Below are 19,546 nucleotides of genomic sequence, written 5' to 3'. Positions count from 1 at the left end.
TTAGGACCATCCAAATTATCGATGGCAATGGGGAAAAAATCACGACACTATTTTAAAATTTGCGATAATAAACAACATTTTTTATAGAGTATAGAATGAATAGAAGAGAAACGTAATTACTAATTTCAACTAATGATCAAAATGTGTGTTAAATTAAAATGAGTGGTTCAATGTTGGTTTCTGCAGAATTAGTAACTAATAATAGAGACCCTGCCAATCCACTTTAGATATTTACACATATTACTTGATTACTCAATCAAAATATTATGTTCATTAAAAACCTTCTTTTGCAAAATTGGTATTCTCAATTCTGACCTATGAGTGTGGCGGCATGAATTCTGACCTATCAAGTTATCTATTCCCACACGAGATCCCATGCCATTATGAATATGAATCATAAAATTATTTACAAAGATGAGCAAAATACTCACAATCACTTTATCTAAAGTCTATAAATAACTGAATAATGTTAACTTGAATGTCTAATTCAACCCTCTTGTCAAAATAATAATAAATAAAATGAATATGATACGAATCAACTCTAAAAGTTTTTTTTTTATCTCCTACAATAGAATTAATCAAGAAAAGTCTTTGTTTGGCATTGCCCTTGAACTTTATCTCTTGGTCGCTCTGCTTGTTCTTTAGCTCCAACTTTATCTCAGATAAAGACTACAAAATAGGAATTCAATTGTGAACTTTTCTTAATATCTCCACAATCTACTAAGTGTATGTAACCTTTGTACTATGTTATTCTAAAACATACAACATATTTTTTTTAAACAAAAGGGAAAACTATGGATGGTTACAATACCTATCTTACTCTTTCAGATGGCCTTAAGCAAAACAAAAAACTTTAGTTCTCTTGTACTATATATTTGTCTTTCATAGCTTTTCTATATCCCATGGTAAATGGAAAATGAGTCGTTTCAATAAATAAATAAAAAGAAATTTGAGATAAAAAAATGCTTTGGAATTTAAAGTGGATTCAAAAACAATATGCTCATAGTTGAACCAAATTAAAAAAGAAACCAAGTTAGAGGCCAAACTTACTTGCACGTTTTCTACTTTATGCTCATAATGTCAATCTCTCTGTTGCATACATAAGACTAATGATAACCTCTCTTTGTCCAATGAAAACCTTGAAGAGAGTTATAAGACTATAACCTAATAATGCTATTATACCCAAAAGCCTTGAAATATTAATGGTAAACAGGTTAAAAATTTGATGCATAAGTCTTTAAGGAATATCAAAAGTCATATGAGATTGCCATTAAGAGCTAATAATATAACACATTATAAAAATGTAATAATAGAATTTTACAAAAGCTTAAGCTCATGACATTAGAAAGAAGAATCTTGTATGAGCAGTTTGAAATGTTTGGCATTATTAATGTTATACCATGTGAATCTTCGATCATAATTAAGTATTATAATCTAAGTTTTCAAAAAGAGAGACTTCAAATTTAACCTTCAAATTTACATACAATCAAGCAACAAATAAACAAAACCTAGTTCTGAATTCTCTTAGAACTATACATAGACGGACATTTTGTAGGCAACTGATCAAAAGACTTACCTCATTCCTAACCTTCATCAACAACTCTGAGCCTGCCAAGTAATATTAGAGAAAAACGTAATTTAGAATCTCAATTAATGAAATACAAATAGGAATATAATTGAAGCAAGACGAATCCTACTTAATACATATTGAGACATTTCCTCAAACATTTAGAGCGCTCACTATAACAATGAAAAAATTAAATGCAAAATGTAAATGAAATGCAAACCATTCATTTTTTACATCAAACACCATAATCGAAGAAGCACAATTCTGAAATAAAGAAATAATTAAAATAAAATCACATGATTGAGAACAAAACAAATTTCATTTTCATGAAAATAACATACCTTATGGAACAAAATTACCAGAGATCAAGATGTACGTACTAAAAATTTGCACGTACCTGAGTCATATCTAATAAACCCTTCATTTCCATTCCTTTGAATAAATCTACACATTCACGTAACTAACAAAATCAGTGTACTTCAGGATTTGCTGCAAAAAAAATGCATAAAATCAATACCAAAATACGAAAATCAATAACCTTATATTACTGGAGAAAATTTCAAATGATCATATAAAATTCACTTGAACATGTCTATGTTGTTCTCTTAAAAAACTACTCATAATCCTAGAAAATAATTCTGGATAATAAATAATTTTGCATTAGCAATGTTGATACCAAATTAATTTATTAGCTTATAAAAGATACACAGTAGTATATGATATGTAAACTCTACAAACAACCAAAAAATCAGAATCCCAAAAGAACAAAATATCAATGTATAGAACCAAAAATATCTCAAATTTTGAAGGATGCATCCATATAATTTTGAAAATTAGTATGCTTTATGAACAAACAAATATTGCACCTATAGTAGAGAAGCCTAAAAAACAGCAGAAAATGGCCACTCAATGACGTGCAAAGGTCACTCATTCAATCACTTATAGTTCTAAATCACTATAAACTAAAGCACCGATTTGCTCAAACTCAAGATGTACAACATTATATACAAATACCCATTTTAGATGGCATATGACTTGATTTTCTGTTGCACAATAGTTCAATTGAAGGGCTATGTCATTTCCTAACATTAAATTGATACTAAGACCAACCCCCACTTGCTTGGTATTGTAACTGTGATCTAGTAAAGTTGAACAGCTAAATTGCCATAATCACATAACTTATACAAAGGTTTCTATGCAACATTATTAGTATTACTTCAAAAGTGTTGAGAGTAACATAATTAAAGCTAAAAATCATAGTAACATTTCACATGGCATAAACTTAATCTCAATCAATTCACATTTCAAAGTACATGTTCATCAGAAAATAGATTTTCAAAAGTACACATTCATCAAAAGATTAATCTAAAAAAAAACCAAATCTCATATTCAACAAAAGACCAATCTAAAAAAATCATCAAATTACACATCCAACAGAAAATAGATAAAAGTAATTGTATATACCTTCAAGTAGTGATTATACCCACGCATATGTAGTTAAATCAAGACAATCCTTCTTGTCTAGAATCTTCACCTGAATTAAAAGAGAATTGTTGTAAACATTATACAAAATTCAATTTAAAAGAGAATAATCTCAAATGAGTTTTTAGCAATAATACCCTGTTCCCATCCGATTAGTCATTCTCAAAAGTGATTTTGATGGATCAGTGAAGATTTCTCCAACATGCACAAAACAGAATCATTCAAAACCAAATATAAATTAATAGACTATTTTCTGATATGGGAAAATAATATGGGAAAATAATGGATTAGGTTTTCGAAATTCATATTTCACCTTGATTATTATTCTTCCCTAATTTCTTCTTCGTTTTCTCCGAAAGAACCTGTACGAAAACGAAATAACTCAAAACATGAGACTAAATGTGAAAAGGGAAGAAGATTGATAAGAGATTAACAAAGATTGATAGGAGATTAACAAAGACAGAAACAAATTTACCTCACACTCAAAATTGATCCCTTTTTCACATGTTGAGTGAATACTTCTTCATACCGACAAACTTTCAGCAGTGAAACTCAAATCGTGATACCCATAAACTGATTTTCGAAAAGGGTCGAAGACATGAGCGACTGAGAGAAAGCAAAAGTAGAAGATTGAGAATCATGAAACCCATAATCTTTTCGTGAAGGATGCATAGAAAAGGATTGATTCGAAATAACTTTTGAAATAAGATGAGAAAGAGTTCGGGTGTGATTTTTTTGAAGAAGAAGATGAAGAAAAAGGTTTGTGTTGTAACGTAGGAGAGAAAAGAGGGAGTGGTGGAATGTTTGGAAATGAAAGAGAAAGTGAGGAAAAACAGGATGAGAGAGAGTAAAAAAATGGAATGAGGAAATTAATGTTGGATAGGAATAAGGGAGAAAATGTATGAGGAAAAAAAGGGTTTGAATGAATTTGAATTTTGAATTGAAGAGGGAAAATGAGAGGAAATAACATTTTAATGTTGGTGTGTGTTAGAGAGGAAAAAAATTAAAGAAATTTGGGATGAATTTGAGAGAAAGGTGAGTTCAAATTTGAAAGTGATGTTTGTTGGGATAAGAGAAAAAGTAGGAGGGAAAGAAGGATTTGAAAAATTTTGAGATTTGAATTTTGAATTGAAGAGGGAAAATGTGTGATAATGATATTTTATTATTTGTATTGTGTGAATGCTTAAAGTGGCAAAAATAAAATTATTTTTTAATGATGATGTGACATGAAGTGGCTTAGAATTTTGACACATTGGATTGATGCAAAATTTTTTGCTATTTGTTGTTCCCCATTTGTATATTATTAAGATGAGTTTTTTTAAATTAAAATACTCCCTCCGCTTATATTTATAAGCAAAAAAGCACCTTTTAGATTCATTCAATACTTGATGTATTTGGTCAATATATAGACTAAATACATCATGTATTCAATGAACCTAAAAAGTACATTTTTGCTTATAAATGTGACCGGAGAGAGTAAGGGGTAATATTCCTTGAATGTGTGACAAATATTGAGAGAAAATCTTGAGTTTGTTACATTCACAAAGGCTACAATAGCTAATTATTAGACTATTACTCTAAGACCATCTACAATAGTTTTTTCTTTCAACACCCACTTTTTCAATTTCCAACACTCCACATCATTTTCTATCTCTCATTCAACATTCATTCAACTTTTACCCTCTCCAATGGTTTTTCATTCAACACTCTACCCCACCACTTTTTATTTCTTATTCTTATTTAATTTTTGTTTTTATAATTACATAAAATTAAAATTATCGATTATAATTAAATTAAAATAATAAACACTTAACAATTTTTTTTAGTTTTTTGTAAAAAAAAATTTATTTAAATAATTTATTTATATTTTCTTAACTTAAAACACGTTCGATAGAAAATTTATTTAAATAATTCATTTATTTTTTAGCTAAATGGGTAATTAGAAGAATTATGGGTGTTAAAATGATTATTATTGAGATCCATTTCACTAAAAAGAAGTTTAAACTCTAAAAGAAAAGCTAATAGAAGGATAATAATAAGATTAAGATAGCGAAAAACTTGATTTTTTTTTTGTGTCCAAATCAAATGAACCAAGTCTCTATTTATAGAGAAAAAAAAATCATGAATTTTGATTAAAAAAAAATTTAAAAATTAATTTGCAATGAAATAATTGAGATTAAATTATTAAGATGAGAAAAATTCAGATAGCCAATCAGAACCAGCCATGTGTCACCACTAATCCACAAAGCAGCTTTTCTCTCATCCGTTCTGCGGCTCACACGCTTCTGTCGAACACGCGCCAGTTTTGGCAAACCAAATTCCGCCACGTGTCCCTCTGTTGTAGGCTTAAACAATGTTGAATCCATTCAAACATCCACATCATTTTTTCCCCACTTTCAACACTCCGTTGGAAAGGTCCCAAGTGTTGTTGAATCATACTTTCAACACTTCCATTGCACTTGGTCTTAAATATAAGTACCGTAGTTTTTTAATGTATCGAAATTTCAAAATAGTATCTGATTGTGCACTTTGCTAGTCAAAATAGTTTTTGACATTAAAATACTTTGTTTAATATTGTCATATTAGTCCTTTAATATATTTATTTATTGTCATATCAGTCTTTATAATTACTTAGTTATTATCATTTTAGTACCTACATAAAGAGTTATTGCAAGTATTGAAAAACTATTTTAACTTCGGGCTATTTAATAGCTATTTAACAGCACTTGTTAATATGACATAGTAGAATAATAACAATTTGTTCAAATTCTTCTACTCTATACCAGCTATTTGACAATAAAACAAATTCACATGAAATACAAACATTGAATCAAGTAACCAACAAAAACCCAAGGAATCAATAATATAACATAAACCATGAATAATTGAACAAATATATCAACCACTCTGAGAGCAAATAACAAATCAGAAGGCACAGTTTTCTGCTAGGCAAACTTCCAACCAACAGCAATCAACTCACCACTCAGCAACATTCCACATTTCATATTGAGTAGGTGTTTATGCATAAGTTGTTCAAAGAAAAATTTCGACTAATACCTCAAATTCGTCCTTGAATTATAAAAAATCGGCCAAATTCGTCCCTGAATTTTGCAAAATATCAATTTAGTCCCTGAATTTTACAGACGTCCATCAAAATGGTCCCTCCGTCCAAAAGCTCCGTTAGTGGTGATGACATGTCCTCTTGCATGCTGTGTTGTCCTGTACACGTGTCAACAAGGCAGCCACGTGTACAAGGATTAAATTGATGGAAATGGTAAAAATTCGAGATTTAACTTTTGAGGGTAATTTTCCCTGTGTTTCCAATTATACCCCTCTATTACCATTGTCTTTCATCCTCACATTTTCACTCAGAAGCATCAAACAAGTCCCTAACCTTTCACCTTCCCGCCTAAACCGTCACCCTCTTCACTTCTCCAAAATCATCATCATCACCAGCGATCAACCGTGGAAAAGATACGGTTTTGAAGTCAGATTTCGTGGTTTGTCAAGGTAGCGCCATTCAACTTTGTTTTCCATTCACTCTTGTTCGTTTCTTCCTTTTTTGTGTCCGTTTTTTGCGATTATCGGTTTTAGTTTTAGGCATTATTTTTTCAACTTTTAACTTCATATCATGTTTCGTTGATGTTTGTTTGTGAGTGTTGTGTGTTTGATTGCGTTTTTTTATTAGTAATTTTAGGGTTTTTTGTTGATGGTACTCAAGGAATGGAGGAAATGGCTTGTGATACTCAAAGAAATGATGAAGACAACGTTGGTGCTACTGAAGAGGAAAATGTTGGTGCTACTAAAGAGGAAAATGTTGGTGCTGCGCAAGGAAGTAAAGAAGTTAATGTGGTTGACAATGAAGGTGGAAACATCACACCAGAAACTCAACTTGAAGAAACAGTGACTCAGGCAAATGTCACCCAACAAACTCAGAATGATGCTTCAAATGTGGGTAAAAAAGGAGGTAGGAAGGGGAAAGAGAAGCAGACTTTACCAACAAAAAGAAAAAGACCAGTAAGAAGGGGAAGTAGGACTGGAATCACAATTAATGATGATCCCCCATTCAAATGACTTGTTTAGTTTTATATGTAATCACTTAAGAACATCAAATGATTTGATGACTTGATGGCTATGTAATTTGCATTTTTTGGCTATGTAATGACTTATGAACATCAAATATATGACTTATGATGGAATGCAAATGTATGTCTTTTTATAATCAAACTGTCTGTCTTTTACTTTTTACTTTATTCAGCAAATGTATGCACCAAGGATCAAAGTGATATCTGTTGTGAAAATTCAAGGACCTATTTGATGATATTTTCACCAATTTGAGGATCGATATGATGGATATGCATATAATTCAAGGACCAATTTGATTGAAATTTTTTGATAGAAGGGTTTGATTCATTCATTGACAACCTCTTTTCATTACAACATTACAACATTACATGGACTTGGCACAATACAGTAGCATTCTAAACAACTCAATCAAACATAATACTCCTATCAATATCTTAATCAACCTAAGCTCACTTCCTACACAATCAACTTTATCCATCAACCTTGCCTTCCAAACCTCTTCTCTGCCCCTATCATTTGGCTTCTCTATCAACCTTGCATTTCTTCCATGACCAGCACCATTGTTTTTAAAATAGCCTAGTTCTTCAGCTTCATCAACCGACACAAAAAATTTACAATTTTCATCATCATCTTATACAATCAAAAAACAAAATCAATACTATTTAAACAAACCATTCACACATCACATAACCATTGTTAAACAAACCTTAGGCAGAGGGCAGGGATAGAAAGGCCTTCCTGAGTTTTGGACAGTGTTTACTTTTCTTACAACACAAATTCTAGGACACCAACAATGAAGCTCTCTCACATCATCATTGTACATAGAGGTTGAAGATGAAGACCGGCTGTTGTAGTTGTTTTTGCCCATACTCCCACCATCCATCATTTCTGGACACCGAATCTTCAACAATGACTAATGATTTTTGAATTTCGAATTGAATCAACAAAATTAGGGTTATAAGTTTTTTGAATTGGGGAAGAACACCTACTTATTTCATGGAAGAATTTTGGAGGATTTTGAACTCTAGGTGACAAATTATAACATTAGGGTTCCAAATTTATATATTTGGGGAAGAAAGAGCCGTTAATTTGGAAGAGGAGAAAGAGCCGTTAATGAGTACAAGGAGAAAGAGCCGTTGCCAATTTTCTGAAAATCCATCAATTTGGTCCTTGGAAATTTTCTGTAAATCAATCAATTTGGTCCCTGCTTGCGTGGCATCTGATGTGGTAAGCCTTGTAAGAGGTTAACGTTACACGTCACCTCCGTTAACAGACCAACTTAACGGAGGGACTGATTTGATTGATATTTTGTAAATTCAGGGACTAAATAGATATTTCGCAAAATTCAGGGACGAATTTGACCGATTTTTGATAATTCAAGGACGAATTTGAGGTATTAGTCGAAAAATTTCACATAACCGCTACGTAAACGTTTATACTGTTATATCATAAGCTCTTTAAAACACCACACTGTTACGCAAGTGCTTAGATAGTTAGATCATAAAAGTATAGGATAAACCGATTTAAGCTCATTGAAATGCCCTGTGCATTGGTCAATCTGCTATTTGGCTGTGAGCCTCAAGAATACATGAAATCCAAAAAACACAATCACTCTAAAAATGTGCATACTACTTGCACGACCAAGACTGAACAAGCGATAGCAAAACATGTCTAATATTTTCAACCTAAAAAACCTGACACTAAATTATTGGATTAGCACTAATTACTCTATGAAGAGGATATGAGTAGCTCATTTGAACTTTGAAGTGCTTTCCTACATTAGTTGAAATTTTCCTCGACATCCTCCTTTACAGCTGAATGTGGATTTGCAGCTGAAGGACTTTTCGAAATAAATGGAGAAACCATCATCCCACTTTCCATAAGCTTCATTTGGATCATACCTACAAAACAATTAATGGAGAAACCAAAATTTAGTAAACAACCACATATCCATGATGTACAAATCAGTTAAAAACCCATGAATACAGATTTTAAATCCCCTCTTTTAATTTACTAATAAGAGAGAAAATCCATTCTTCTAATAACAGGAGCTTTTCCTATATCACTCTGATTAGCAAAGAAAACTACTTGTAATAAAGTTACCAAGAGGAAAACCAAGTGCTCCTGCCTTTACTGATGATAGCGCCATATTCCTTACTCGGGACCGGATCGATCCTGGCTCTAACATAAATGGAAAACAATACATTCACAAATTAAACCATTTCTCTGTTTATATTTCAACCTAAAGAATGATTTGACATTAAGTATGATTTCTTACTCATGAAACCTCGGGCTCCGAAAGTGAGTGATGCAGCTGCCATAACATTGAAAGGCTCATCCACGCCTAACTTCAACGAAAGCAGATTTTGTATGCCAACATATGAAGCAAAGGAAATTACATGTCCTACTAAATCTTTATTCATTGTCTCTTCTCTTGTATCACTAATCCTCAGAAATCAAATAACAGTGTTAAACTTCTCATCTAACATAATCATTTTTTATACAATGATAGATTGAAAAAAATAGATCACTCATGCAATGAAAATGAATTTTCAATATTTTTCCCAAAAATTTCATTTTCCAAAATGCTCAAGAAGGAAATTTTCTTTTAGAAGTATAAATATATCAACCTGATCTATCACTTTCGTAAAGGAAAACGAAAATCAATACTCACACAAACAAAATGGAGCTCCGCCAACAACAACAGAAAAGAGAGGGAGAATTTTGAAGATTACCTTCGGTAGAGATGAGTCTAATGCAAAGGTGTAACTTCTAGTTAGCTTGAAGTCAAAGATTAAGGAATAAATTTGAGGAAAAATGATGAAGCATGTAGAGAGAGAGAGAGAGAGAGAGAGAGAGAGAGAGAGAGAGAGAGAGAGAGAGTGAGGAGTGAGGGTTTTAGTGAGAGAAGAGTGATGGCTAAATGGCCTGCTGCACCATTTGAGGAAAATCGTAACAAACACCAACTTTGCGTGCTTCCTTCTTTTATCCGCTTGTAGTATGTGTTTCTGTCATGCATCATCAGTGTTTATGAGTTTTTTAAAATTAAAATAAAGTATATACTAAAATAATAATTTAATAAAATTTTGGTAAAGACATAAACTTTTTATAGCGACTAAAAATTATATGTAGGTTAAAAACACATCTCTTAAGGGAGAGAGAAGGGTAACTATATTTATGACTGCATAAAGTAAATTTGTATTGCAAACTATGAATTTATTGAAATGTGGTAAAATAAACCAATTCGACCAACTGAGATCTAGTCAAACTGAAGAAGCTAGTATCTTAGCACTTATAAAATTACAGTTTAAAGTCTAATTATGAGGTGTGTTACATTTAAACTCCGTTTGAATTGTTGGAACAAAATAGAGTGGACTCAATTATAGCTGGATAGAATATAGCGGAATGGAACAAACATTCTGTCACATTGTTTGGATATGAAGCATGATGATGGTAGCAGCGTGTATATATTGTCGAAGCAGCAAATTCATTGTTGTGTGATAAGCACATAAACGAATAATTTAGAAAGAACGAGTTTAGAGATAATTGGAAAGATAATAAGAGATAGGGATAAAAACAGTATTTTCAGAATTAAAAAAAGAAATGAAAAGATGATTTAATTCCTCCTAAATTGGATGGAACAAACAAAAAATGTGAATAAGTGGTGGTATGTAAATTGTAATGGAATGCATTCCATTCAATTCCATTCCATTCTATTATTTATTTATTTTTTTAAAAAAAACATGAGAAGAAGAAAAAGAACATGGGATAAATATATATCACTCACGTATTAAAAACACAAGAAAAATATTCATTACTGATAAATATAAAAAATATAGGACATATATTTATCAACGATAAAAAAAAAAATAGGGGACACTTTTTCAATGATGAATGTAAAAAGTACGCAAAACAAATATTGGATAAATATTTTTCTTATCTAAATATAAAAATAAATAACACGGGACAAATATTTCTTACTGAAAAATATAAAAAAAAAATTGACAAATTTTTGTTACTGATATAAAAAAGAAACATACACAAACTAATTTTTTTTCTTTCACAATTCAGGACTTTCATGTTATCCATTTCGAAATTAGTCACTAAAAATGTCCTTTGAGAGTTTTGTCAAAAAAAAAAAATGTCATTTGAGAGTATAATTGACAGACAGAACAACATTTAATCACAAGTTAACTGAATACTCTCACACTTTGACATGCAGCCCGTGCTGCTAAGCATAGGTGTGTTGCTAGTTTATTGAATAATAAGTGTTTATGTATAAGTTGTTCAAAGAAAAATTGCACATAACCTCTGCATTTACGTTTATTCTTGATACCAGCTCTTTCAAGCACACCTGTTACACAAAGCTTCTTTCAAATGCCCTTAAAGTGCATTGATTTCCTTCTCGTTTTGGCTGTGAGCCCCAAGAATATACGAAATCAAAAAACAGATGCACTCTAAAAATATTTATGCTACTTGTACGACCAAGACTTAAAACGTACTAGCAAAATAACAGATGGACTAGTAATCTCAAATGCAAAAACCTGACGCTAAATATCTGAATTAGCACTAATTTTCCTATGAAGAGGAGGATGTTCATATGAGCAACATCTGAAGTGCTTTCCTCATTGTCCAACACATAATTACCCCCTTCTCTGAGAAAATAAAAATGATAAGGGGAAAGAGGTATGATATCACACCTAACAACAGCTTTCTTTCATTTTTTGTTTAAATTTTCTTCAAGTCTCTCAATTGCAGCACTAACACCACCCTTTACTTCTCTCTGATCTGAATGTGCAGCCAGATTCTCTTCATTAGCTATTTCTACCATCTTCAAATGGATCCAACCTACCAAACAATAAATGGAGAAACCAAAATTTAGTAAATAGTCACATATCCATTATGCACACATAAGTTAAACACTTGGTTAACAGTTTTGGATCCACTCCTTTTACTTACTTAATAGGACAGAAAAATCCTGTTGAGAGAGAGGATCACACTAATTTTTTATTAAATTCTCACAACAGGACTCTCTCCTATTAGTGATTAACAAAGACAAATACTCGAGAAATAATACCCAGAGGAAAACAAAATGCTGCTCCCAGTACTGATCCTAGTGCCATATTCCTTGCTCGCCAACGGAGCGATCCTGGCACTAACATAAAGGGAAAACAATACATTAACGAAGTAGTGTATGACATGTAACCATTTCCCCTTTATATTTCAACCTAAAGAATCCTTTCACAAGATAGAGAAAAAAGGGCATGTTGGAATATCAAAATAGAGCAGTAAACTGTTTTTCTCATACAACATAGGTAACATTATAGAGCAGTAAACTGTTTTTCTCATACAACATAGGTAACATTATAGAGTCTACATTAAGTATGATTTCTTACTTATTAAACCAAAAGCTGAAGCAGTGGCTGATCCAGCTCCTACAACATTGAAAACATCATGCACACCTCGCTTCTCCGCAAGCAGATTTTGTATGTTATAAAATGCAGCAGTGAACATTCCAAGTCGTACCCCTCCAACTAGTGCGCCTCGTGTAACTCGAATGAACCGTTTCTCCATTGCATCTCTCATCAATCGATATTGTGCTCGTTTGTCTTCTGTGCTCCCAAGTTTCAACATCACTTCTGCATCTTTGCTCTGTTGAAACATGGGAAATCCCATATGATTCCACAGTTGGTTGTGATAAGATAGACAAGCAATGTTGATATAAACATAATTGGCCAGAAACAGAATGTATAATCAACAATCATGTCTGTGAGGGTAGTTCTTTTTCTATGTAAACATATGTATGTGAAGGCTGAGATAGGTTTTATCTATTAGATGTAAAGTATACAAACATATTGCACTAAAATTCTACATTTAGTATTTGATTTTGTTTTTGAGAAAGACTTTGTTTTGCAACCACTGCACAATTACAAAGAGGAAGAGTGATTAGCTCTTAAGCTACACAGAAATACAGCGTAAAGTAAACAATTAAAATGTGTAGCTCATGAAAGTGGCAGAAAATAAAAATAAAACTTAACACAGGATGTTTAGAAGATCTATAACACTTATACGGAACAGAAGAAGGAAGCAATTTAAAGAAAAGAACCGGCTTAATCATCCTTTTCTACAAAGTGTTGCTCCAAACAAGAGGGGAAATGGAAGCAGAGTAAAGAAAAACAAAGTAAAAACAACAAATCAAAACAACCTGTGTCTTAATTAGTTTAGATTCTTAAACTATACAAGCACAAATTTATGCCAAATCATCTGTTAAAGGATTTGGATAATCTTTTTGACTTCCTCGTGGGCTTCACCTAATAATATGGGTTTGTACCTACTTTCTTACATTACTAGTTCTACAAAATTCTCAACAAGAAACAAGGGTTAAGCAAAAAGTCTACATACTTAACTTTTCGTTTCTGTCTTAGCATACACAGTATAAAATATTATATGCCCGAGTACAAGTGCAATTAAACTTTAACAGTTTCTTACTTCTTATGTAATAAAGAGGTTACTAGTCTTATAATCAACATCTAATCATAACCCTAGTGTTAAACTTCTCATCATGGCCACATCTAACAATAAGCAAAGCAAACCAAACTCACAAAAAAAACTAAAGATTATATAATTCTATCCTTAAAAAAGTATATCTATACTTGCACTATTGTCTGTACTTGTAAATTTCAATGAACTTTTCCACGTTGAACATAATACACTATGAGCATGTCTGAATTGGCTTACTTGAGCTTATTTTCTAACATAAACACTTGTGATATTGTTTGGGAGAACATATAAGCTTTCCAGGATAACTTACATGAAAACAATTTGACTTTAATTTATAGCAGGTTAAAGAAATAGCTTATAATAAGTGGTTATGCTATAAGCTGCAAATTAAGTTGTTTAACCAAACAGGTCCTATGAGATTTCTTACTAATAAATACACAGGTACACATGAGATTGCTATTGAAATCATAGTTTTGGAGCATAAGGTGAAAAACTTACAACAGAGGAAGAAGCCTCCCTGCTACCACCATATAACATGCCTGCAAATACGGAAATAACAGTTGGTGGTCCCCAATTAACCATACCAGGTAATCTTTGAGAATCCTGATTAACGAAAGTATTAGAATATCATTGAAATTAAACAAATTTGATAACAAAAAAAAAATCTGAGTAATGCAAATAATCATCATAAGTTAAGCGAATTGAATGAATAAATAAGGAATTATGTACATTTGAGACGGTGGATTCCGATGAGTTGTCAGTAGCTTCCATTGTAAGAGGCGCGGTAAAATCCACCGAATGGAAATGAGATTTGGATAGGGAAGGGGAAATCGATCTAAGAAAATGATTCGGTGGGTATGGTGGTGGGCGCCGTGGAATCTTTCTCAGTCACGGACTGTTCCCGAGCGTTGTAGTTATTTTTTTCCCTTTTCTTTGAGGAATTTTTTTTCTCTTGTATTTTTTACGGTGCTGCTGATGCATAGATTTTTTAACTCATGTTAGTGTAAATTATTTGAAAACTATTCTTCTCCAAGATAAACGTTCACTACCATACAAACTGATCAAAATATTAACTTACGTTCAGTAAGTTGAAGTATATTCTACATGAGTATACTCACGCTTTGTTATAACCTAGATGAATTAACTCACATGGGTAGCGAATGTGATTTAAGTCACGTTGAGTTTAACACATGCGTAGAGTTAACTCACGTGGAAGTATTTTGGTCAATTTGTTATGTGAGTGACTGTTTTTTGTTGGAAGAAGAGCAATTTTCTTAAATTATTACATTATATAAAACAAATAGGAAATGTTAGGTCAAGTGCTAAAAAGAATTAAAGTCCCGTCTTGTGTGTCCACTTTAGTTGAGATTTGTTTATATACCCTTCATAGTTCGAATATGAGTAATCATAATTTTTATAAAATTTTACGTGATTACACTGAAATATTTTTATATTAAATTAGCGTCAAGACGGTCACTAATGTGTCTTCCTTTCCGTTTTTATTGGCAAGAAACTATAAATAGTTGAAAAATAAAAGGTTGGAGAAGTTGATGGTAAAATCGGAAGAGAAAATCTCTAAATTTGATCACTCTCACTAATTTTGGAGCTAGCCAAATGGTAATACGTGAGAATTCTTAAAGCGAAAATCCTACTGACATGCTCAAGTGATACTCATATTTTGTTGTTGTCATATTGTTCAGTGTTACTGTTCACTAAAGAGTAAGTGGTATTAGTGTAAGAGTCGGCCCTAGTTTTTTTTAGAGAAGTGATATTTATTCCGATCCATTCCATTTTTATTATATTTATTAAAAATCAAATAAAATGTCTTAACATGCTGGACCGTTTAAAAAAGATACTGCATCTCTGAAAAATGGTCTATATAAGATTAGGGAGTTGAAGTTTTTGGACTTTTATCTTAGACTATGTGCAATGGGCTTGTTGAAGCTGACATTAAACAAGAAAAACCACTCCAATTTGTTGAACCTGTGTTGAAGGAGTTGTTGGATGAGAGAGATGATGAACCGGTTAAACAAAATTGAACCTGCCATTCGATGCCACGTGGCGCGCTTGCATTGGACCAAACTGGCGCGTGTAGAACACGCGCAGACCAAGTCGTGTGAGCTGCAGACCTGTTGAAAGAGAATCTTGTTTTTGGATGACGTTGCAGACGTGGCGCTTTCTGATTGGTCGGGCAGATTGTTATCCTTTTAATTATTTAATTCAACAATTTCGTTGAAAAATAATTTTTAAAAAAAAAATTACCAAAATTCATGATTTTTTTTCCTCTATAAATAGAGACTTGGTTCATTTGATTTGGACACAGAAAAAAAAACCAAGTTTTTCACTATATTCATCTTATTATTATCTTTCTATTAGCAAACTAAGTGAAGTTTTAATCTTCTTTTTTGTGAAATGGATCCCAATAATAACCCTTTCAACAGCCAAAATTATTCTAATTTCCCATTTAACTATGAAAATCCCAACAATCATCCAAATCCAAATCTATTTTTCAACCAACGTCCTCAAAATATACCTCAAAACATACCTCAAAACGTACCTAATTTTGGTTTTACTCCAAATTTCAACCAGTCATCCTCTGTTCCAAACTTTCATGGATATTATGGATCTATGATGAGATATCCATCTCAAACACCCCCGTTTCATGGTTATATGCCAATGGAGAATGAAAATTTTCCCAGTGGTAGTGCATCTCAATATCCTGAATTTTCAACACAAATAACTCCTGGTGGCATGGCAGTTGCTGATGAGGGAAGTGGATCTAGTACACCGCAACCATACTCAACCGAGGTGTTACCCACTTTTGCAAATCATGTGCGTGCTAGATCCGAGTTGCGTGATCCAAATGTTCATCACGAATTGCAAGCAGATCTAGTGAAGCACATATGGACAAAGTTTGGAATGTTTCGTGATTGAAGATGATTTGTATTGTATTAAATAAATTACTTGTGTGTTGTGTGCTTTTTTTTTCTTGCATTTTAAGCTATTTGTGTGTTGCGTGCTTAGTTTGTTGTATTGCATTTTAAGTTAAGAAAATAAAAATAAATTATTTAAATAAATTTTGTTTTTACAAAAAAAAAATGTTAAGTGTTTCTTTATTTTAATTTAATTATAATCGATAATTGTAATTTTATGTAATTATAAAAACAAAAATATAAAATTAAATAAGAATAAGAAATAAAAGGTGGTGGGGTAGAGTGTTGAATGAAAAAAACCATTGGAGAGGTTAAAGTTGAATGAGTGTTGAATTAAGAGAGAGAAGATGATGTGGAGTGTTGGGAATTGAAAAAGTGGGTGTTGAAGGGTGTTTAATGTTGGTGACCATTGTAAATGGTCTTATAGTATGTATTGTAATTTTATTTTTATAAATATTATAAATATTCTAAAGCAACCTATAGTTCACCTTATCAACCAAAAAAGCATATTAAAGTGAAGCAGAATTTCAAAAGCTGCATAAATGTCTACTAAAACATAAGAAAAAGAAAACACTAATGATTCAAAATCAGGTCCCAACAAAAGTGAAGGAAAACCCATCCACAATCAAACTAGAGATTCCTCAACATTACAACACCACATGAGAATAAAGCTACTCCAACTAAAAAATCATCCCCAACATCAATAAATTTGCACACTCATCAAGTAACCAAATCAAGCAAAATATCATCACAACAATGTCCAAATTCTTCAGTACCCTCCATCATCTAATCATTATATTATCAATAACATATCTAATCATCCCTTCAAGTTGTTCTAACAACACATGTAGATCATATTGTGGAAACATCACAATAGATTACCCATTTGCCCTTCAAAACGGATGTGGCCACCCAGGTTTCCGTGACTTACTCTTCTGCATAAACAACGTTCTCATGTTCCACGTAACCTCAGGTTCCTACAGAGTCCTACAAATAGATTACGCATACCAAGCTCTCACACTTCACGAGCCACACATGTCTACGTGCGATACACTAGTCCTAGGAACCAAAGGCAACGGTTTCTCCGTCGAACCGTGGCGAACCCCATACATGAACCCAACACCCGACAACGTTTTCATGCTCATTTCTTGTTCACCTCGTTCACCTTTGTTTCAAGGCTTCCCTGATAAACATTTGCCATGCAGAAATGTTTCTGGTATGGGATGTGAAGAGTACTATGATTGTCCTGCTTGGAATATGATGGGCCATAAAAAGACGGGCTCTTCTTCGTTTTTTGGGTCTGGCCCACCTGAGTGTTGTGCTGTGTCTTATGAAGCTATTAAGGGGATTAATCTAAGTAAACTTGAGTGTGAAGGGTATAGTAGTGCTTATAGTGTTGCACCTTTGAAGGTTGATGGACCTAGTGATTGGGCTTATGGGATCCGTGTTAGGTATTCTGTTCAAGGGAGTGATGAGTTTTGTGGTGCTTGTCAGGCTACTGGTGGTAGTTGTGGGTATGGTTCTGATGGGATTAGACAAGTTTGTATGTGTGGAAACTTTAATTCAACTTCAAATTGTGACTCAGCAGGTTAGTAAGTTTTTCAAGATTCTATTAATTTTTTGGACCCCTCTCTAAAATAAGTTATTTTAAAGAATGAATATTATTGTCCGTGTGTCTTAACCAGGAGAATGAACTTGATAATTTAGAATAGAGTTAAGTAAAGTCCAACCAAATATTGTTTCACAATTTGAATTAGGGCTCTCTCGAAAAAAATCGTCTTTGGAACTAATTATCTTTGAGCCCCGATGATAAATAATATCAATTACGGATCATGATAAATAAAGAGTAAATAATACTATATGTACATGCATGCATAATAAATTATGAATGTTTCTATGCTATAGTGACTATTTTTCTGCATATTTTGCAGTGGCCTTATTATCATCGGGAGCAAGAAGGCCTATGAGGTTGAAAATGTTTGCAGGTACGTAATTTGCTATTTCATTGCTTTGTTTTATTTTCAAAAGCAAAGCGATTTCATTACTTTGTTAATTAGGCTGGCTTATGCTGTATATTTTCAAAGTGGCATTGGTGATCCTAGTGGCTTGTGTGTCCTATTCCTTAATTGAAAGATGTTATGTATTAATATAGTAAAGATAAATTTAAAATATTAAAGATTTTTTTTTTCTTTCTTTTCCATTTTAGCAAATCAAATGAAAATTGGGGCGTGATTCATGAATCATATGTAACTTTTCTTTTTGGGCAGGACTTTTGGCCTATATGCTAGCATGGATGACAACCAACTGGATTTGAAAAGTACCAAGAAGTATGGCATAGTATGCAACTATCATCATAAACTGGGTCTTGTATTGTATTTTGTACATGCCTTTTTTTTTTGGCTGAAGAACATGCACATATAAATATATATAATGAGTGAAAAGAGTGTTTTGATCTGTATTCCCTAGGAAAAAAATTGAAAAATATTTTTCTACACAAATGATAATTATCAGTTGCCTAGCCATATCCCTAACCTTATTTACACACAAATGATCACAGAGTTGAGAACAAAGTATTCAATTTGTGGATAGGGACTTTCCTACTTTGACAATAATCAGTTCCACATAATTTTATCATCTTCTATAGTTATATGCATACATCTCAAATAGAAGTGTTTGCAGGCCGGTTTGGTTTGGTTTTGAGTGAAATCGTCACCTAAACCAATCAAAAGTATACATATTGGTTTCGGTTGGATTTACACGTTTATTGGATAGTCCATATCGAACCAAGCCGATAAACAACAGGTTGGTTTGGGTCGGATCGATCGGGTACACTAAAAACAAATGGACAAAAATATTTAAGAACTTTGCCAATTATAAATATAAGAAAATTATAAAATTAAAACACTTCCATAGCCATAGTCTCATGTAATTTTATTTTTTAAAAAGTGCAATCAAGTCTCATACACCAAATGTATCA

General features: G+C 32.4%; 3 protein-coding genes and 1 long non-coding RNA gene across 7 annotated transcripts; 1 reads left to right on the top strand and 3 right to left on the bottom strand.

Moving 5' to 3' along the window:
- Positions 1–356: 356 nt before the first annotated feature.
- On the bottom strand, positions 357–3,930 carry LOC146901726 (uncharacterized). Of its 2 annotated transcripts, XR_015021352.1 has the most exons (7): positions 3,525–3,930; positions 3,363–3,411; positions 3,187–3,244; positions 3,032–3,101; positions 1,965–2,056; positions 1,577–1,608; positions 357–669 (listed from the first exon to the last, which is right to left on the bottom strand). It is a non-coding gene; the product is annotated as an uncharacterized LOC146901726 (long non-coding RNA). The 2 variants fall into 2 exon arrangements; XR_015021351.1 differs by lacking the exons at positions 3,363–3,411; positions 3,525–3,930 and having other exon boundaries at positions 3,187–3,327.
- Positions 3,931–8,608: 4,678 nt separating this feature from the next.
- Positions 8,609–10,147, bottom strand: LOC146901725 (uncharacterized). Of its 2 annotated transcripts, none has more exons than XM_085732236.1 (4): positions 9,871–10,147; positions 9,414–9,577; positions 9,239–9,316; positions 8,609–9,036 (listed from the first exon to the last, which is right to left on the bottom strand). In XM_085732236.1, the coding sequence occupies exons 2-4, from the start codon at positions 9,556–9,558 to the stop codon at positions 8,915–8,917; spliced, it is 345 nt and encodes a 114-aa protein (XP_085588362.1). In that variant the 5' UTR covers positions 9,559–9,577; positions 9,871–10,147; the 3' UTR covers positions 8,609–8,914. The 2 variants fall into 2 exon arrangements, with proteins under 2 accessions (XP_085588362.1, XP_085588363.1); XM_085732237.1 differs by having other exon boundaries at positions 8,727–9,036; positions 9,414–9,479; positions 9,871–9,989.
- A 1,198-nt stretch (positions 10,148–11,345) lies between these two features.
- LOC146901724 (uncharacterized) lies at positions 11,346–14,644 on the bottom strand. Of its 2 annotated transcripts, XM_085732233.1 has the most exons (5): positions 14,366–14,644; positions 14,135–14,239; positions 12,532–12,787; positions 12,213–12,290; positions 11,346–11,983 (listed from the first exon to the last, which is right to left on the bottom strand). In XM_085732233.1, the coding sequence occupies exons 1-5, from the start codon at positions 14,405–14,407 to the stop codon at positions 11,853–11,855; spliced, it is 612 nt and encodes a 203-aa protein (XP_085588359.1). In that variant the 5' UTR covers positions 14,408–14,644; the 3' UTR covers positions 11,346–11,852. The 2 variants fall into 2 exon arrangements, with proteins under 2 accessions (XP_085588359.1, XP_085588360.1); XM_085732234.1 differs by lacking the exon at positions 12,213–12,290 and having other exon boundaries at positions 14,366–14,592.
- Positions 14,645–17,192: 2,548 nt separating this feature from the next.
- On the top strand, positions 17,193–19,203 carry LOC146901723 (wall-associated receptor kinase galacturonan-binding protein). Its single transcript, XM_085732229.1, has 3 exons — positions 17,193–18,157; positions 18,501–18,554; positions 18,837–19,203. Exons 1-3 carry the CDS (start codon positions 17,326–17,328, stop codon positions 18,881–18,883), a joined length of 933 nt encoding a protein of 310 aa, XP_085588355.1. The 5' UTR covers positions 17,193–17,325; the 3' UTR covers positions 18,884–19,203.
- The last annotated feature ends 343 nt before the right edge of the window (positions 19,204–19,546 follow it).

Source organism: Medicago sativa, chromosome 8 (genome assembly GCF_051527215.1).
Source record: "Medicago sativa cultivar Bolivia chromosome 8, Bolivia_mono, whole genome shotgun sequence".
Classification (NCBI taxonomy): Eukaryota; Viridiplantae; Streptophyta; class Magnoliopsida; order Fabales; family Fabaceae; genus Medicago; species Medicago sativa.
The sequence above is the reverse complement of the archived record's forward strand: the minus strand, read 5'-3'. Positions and strand labels throughout refer to the sequence as shown.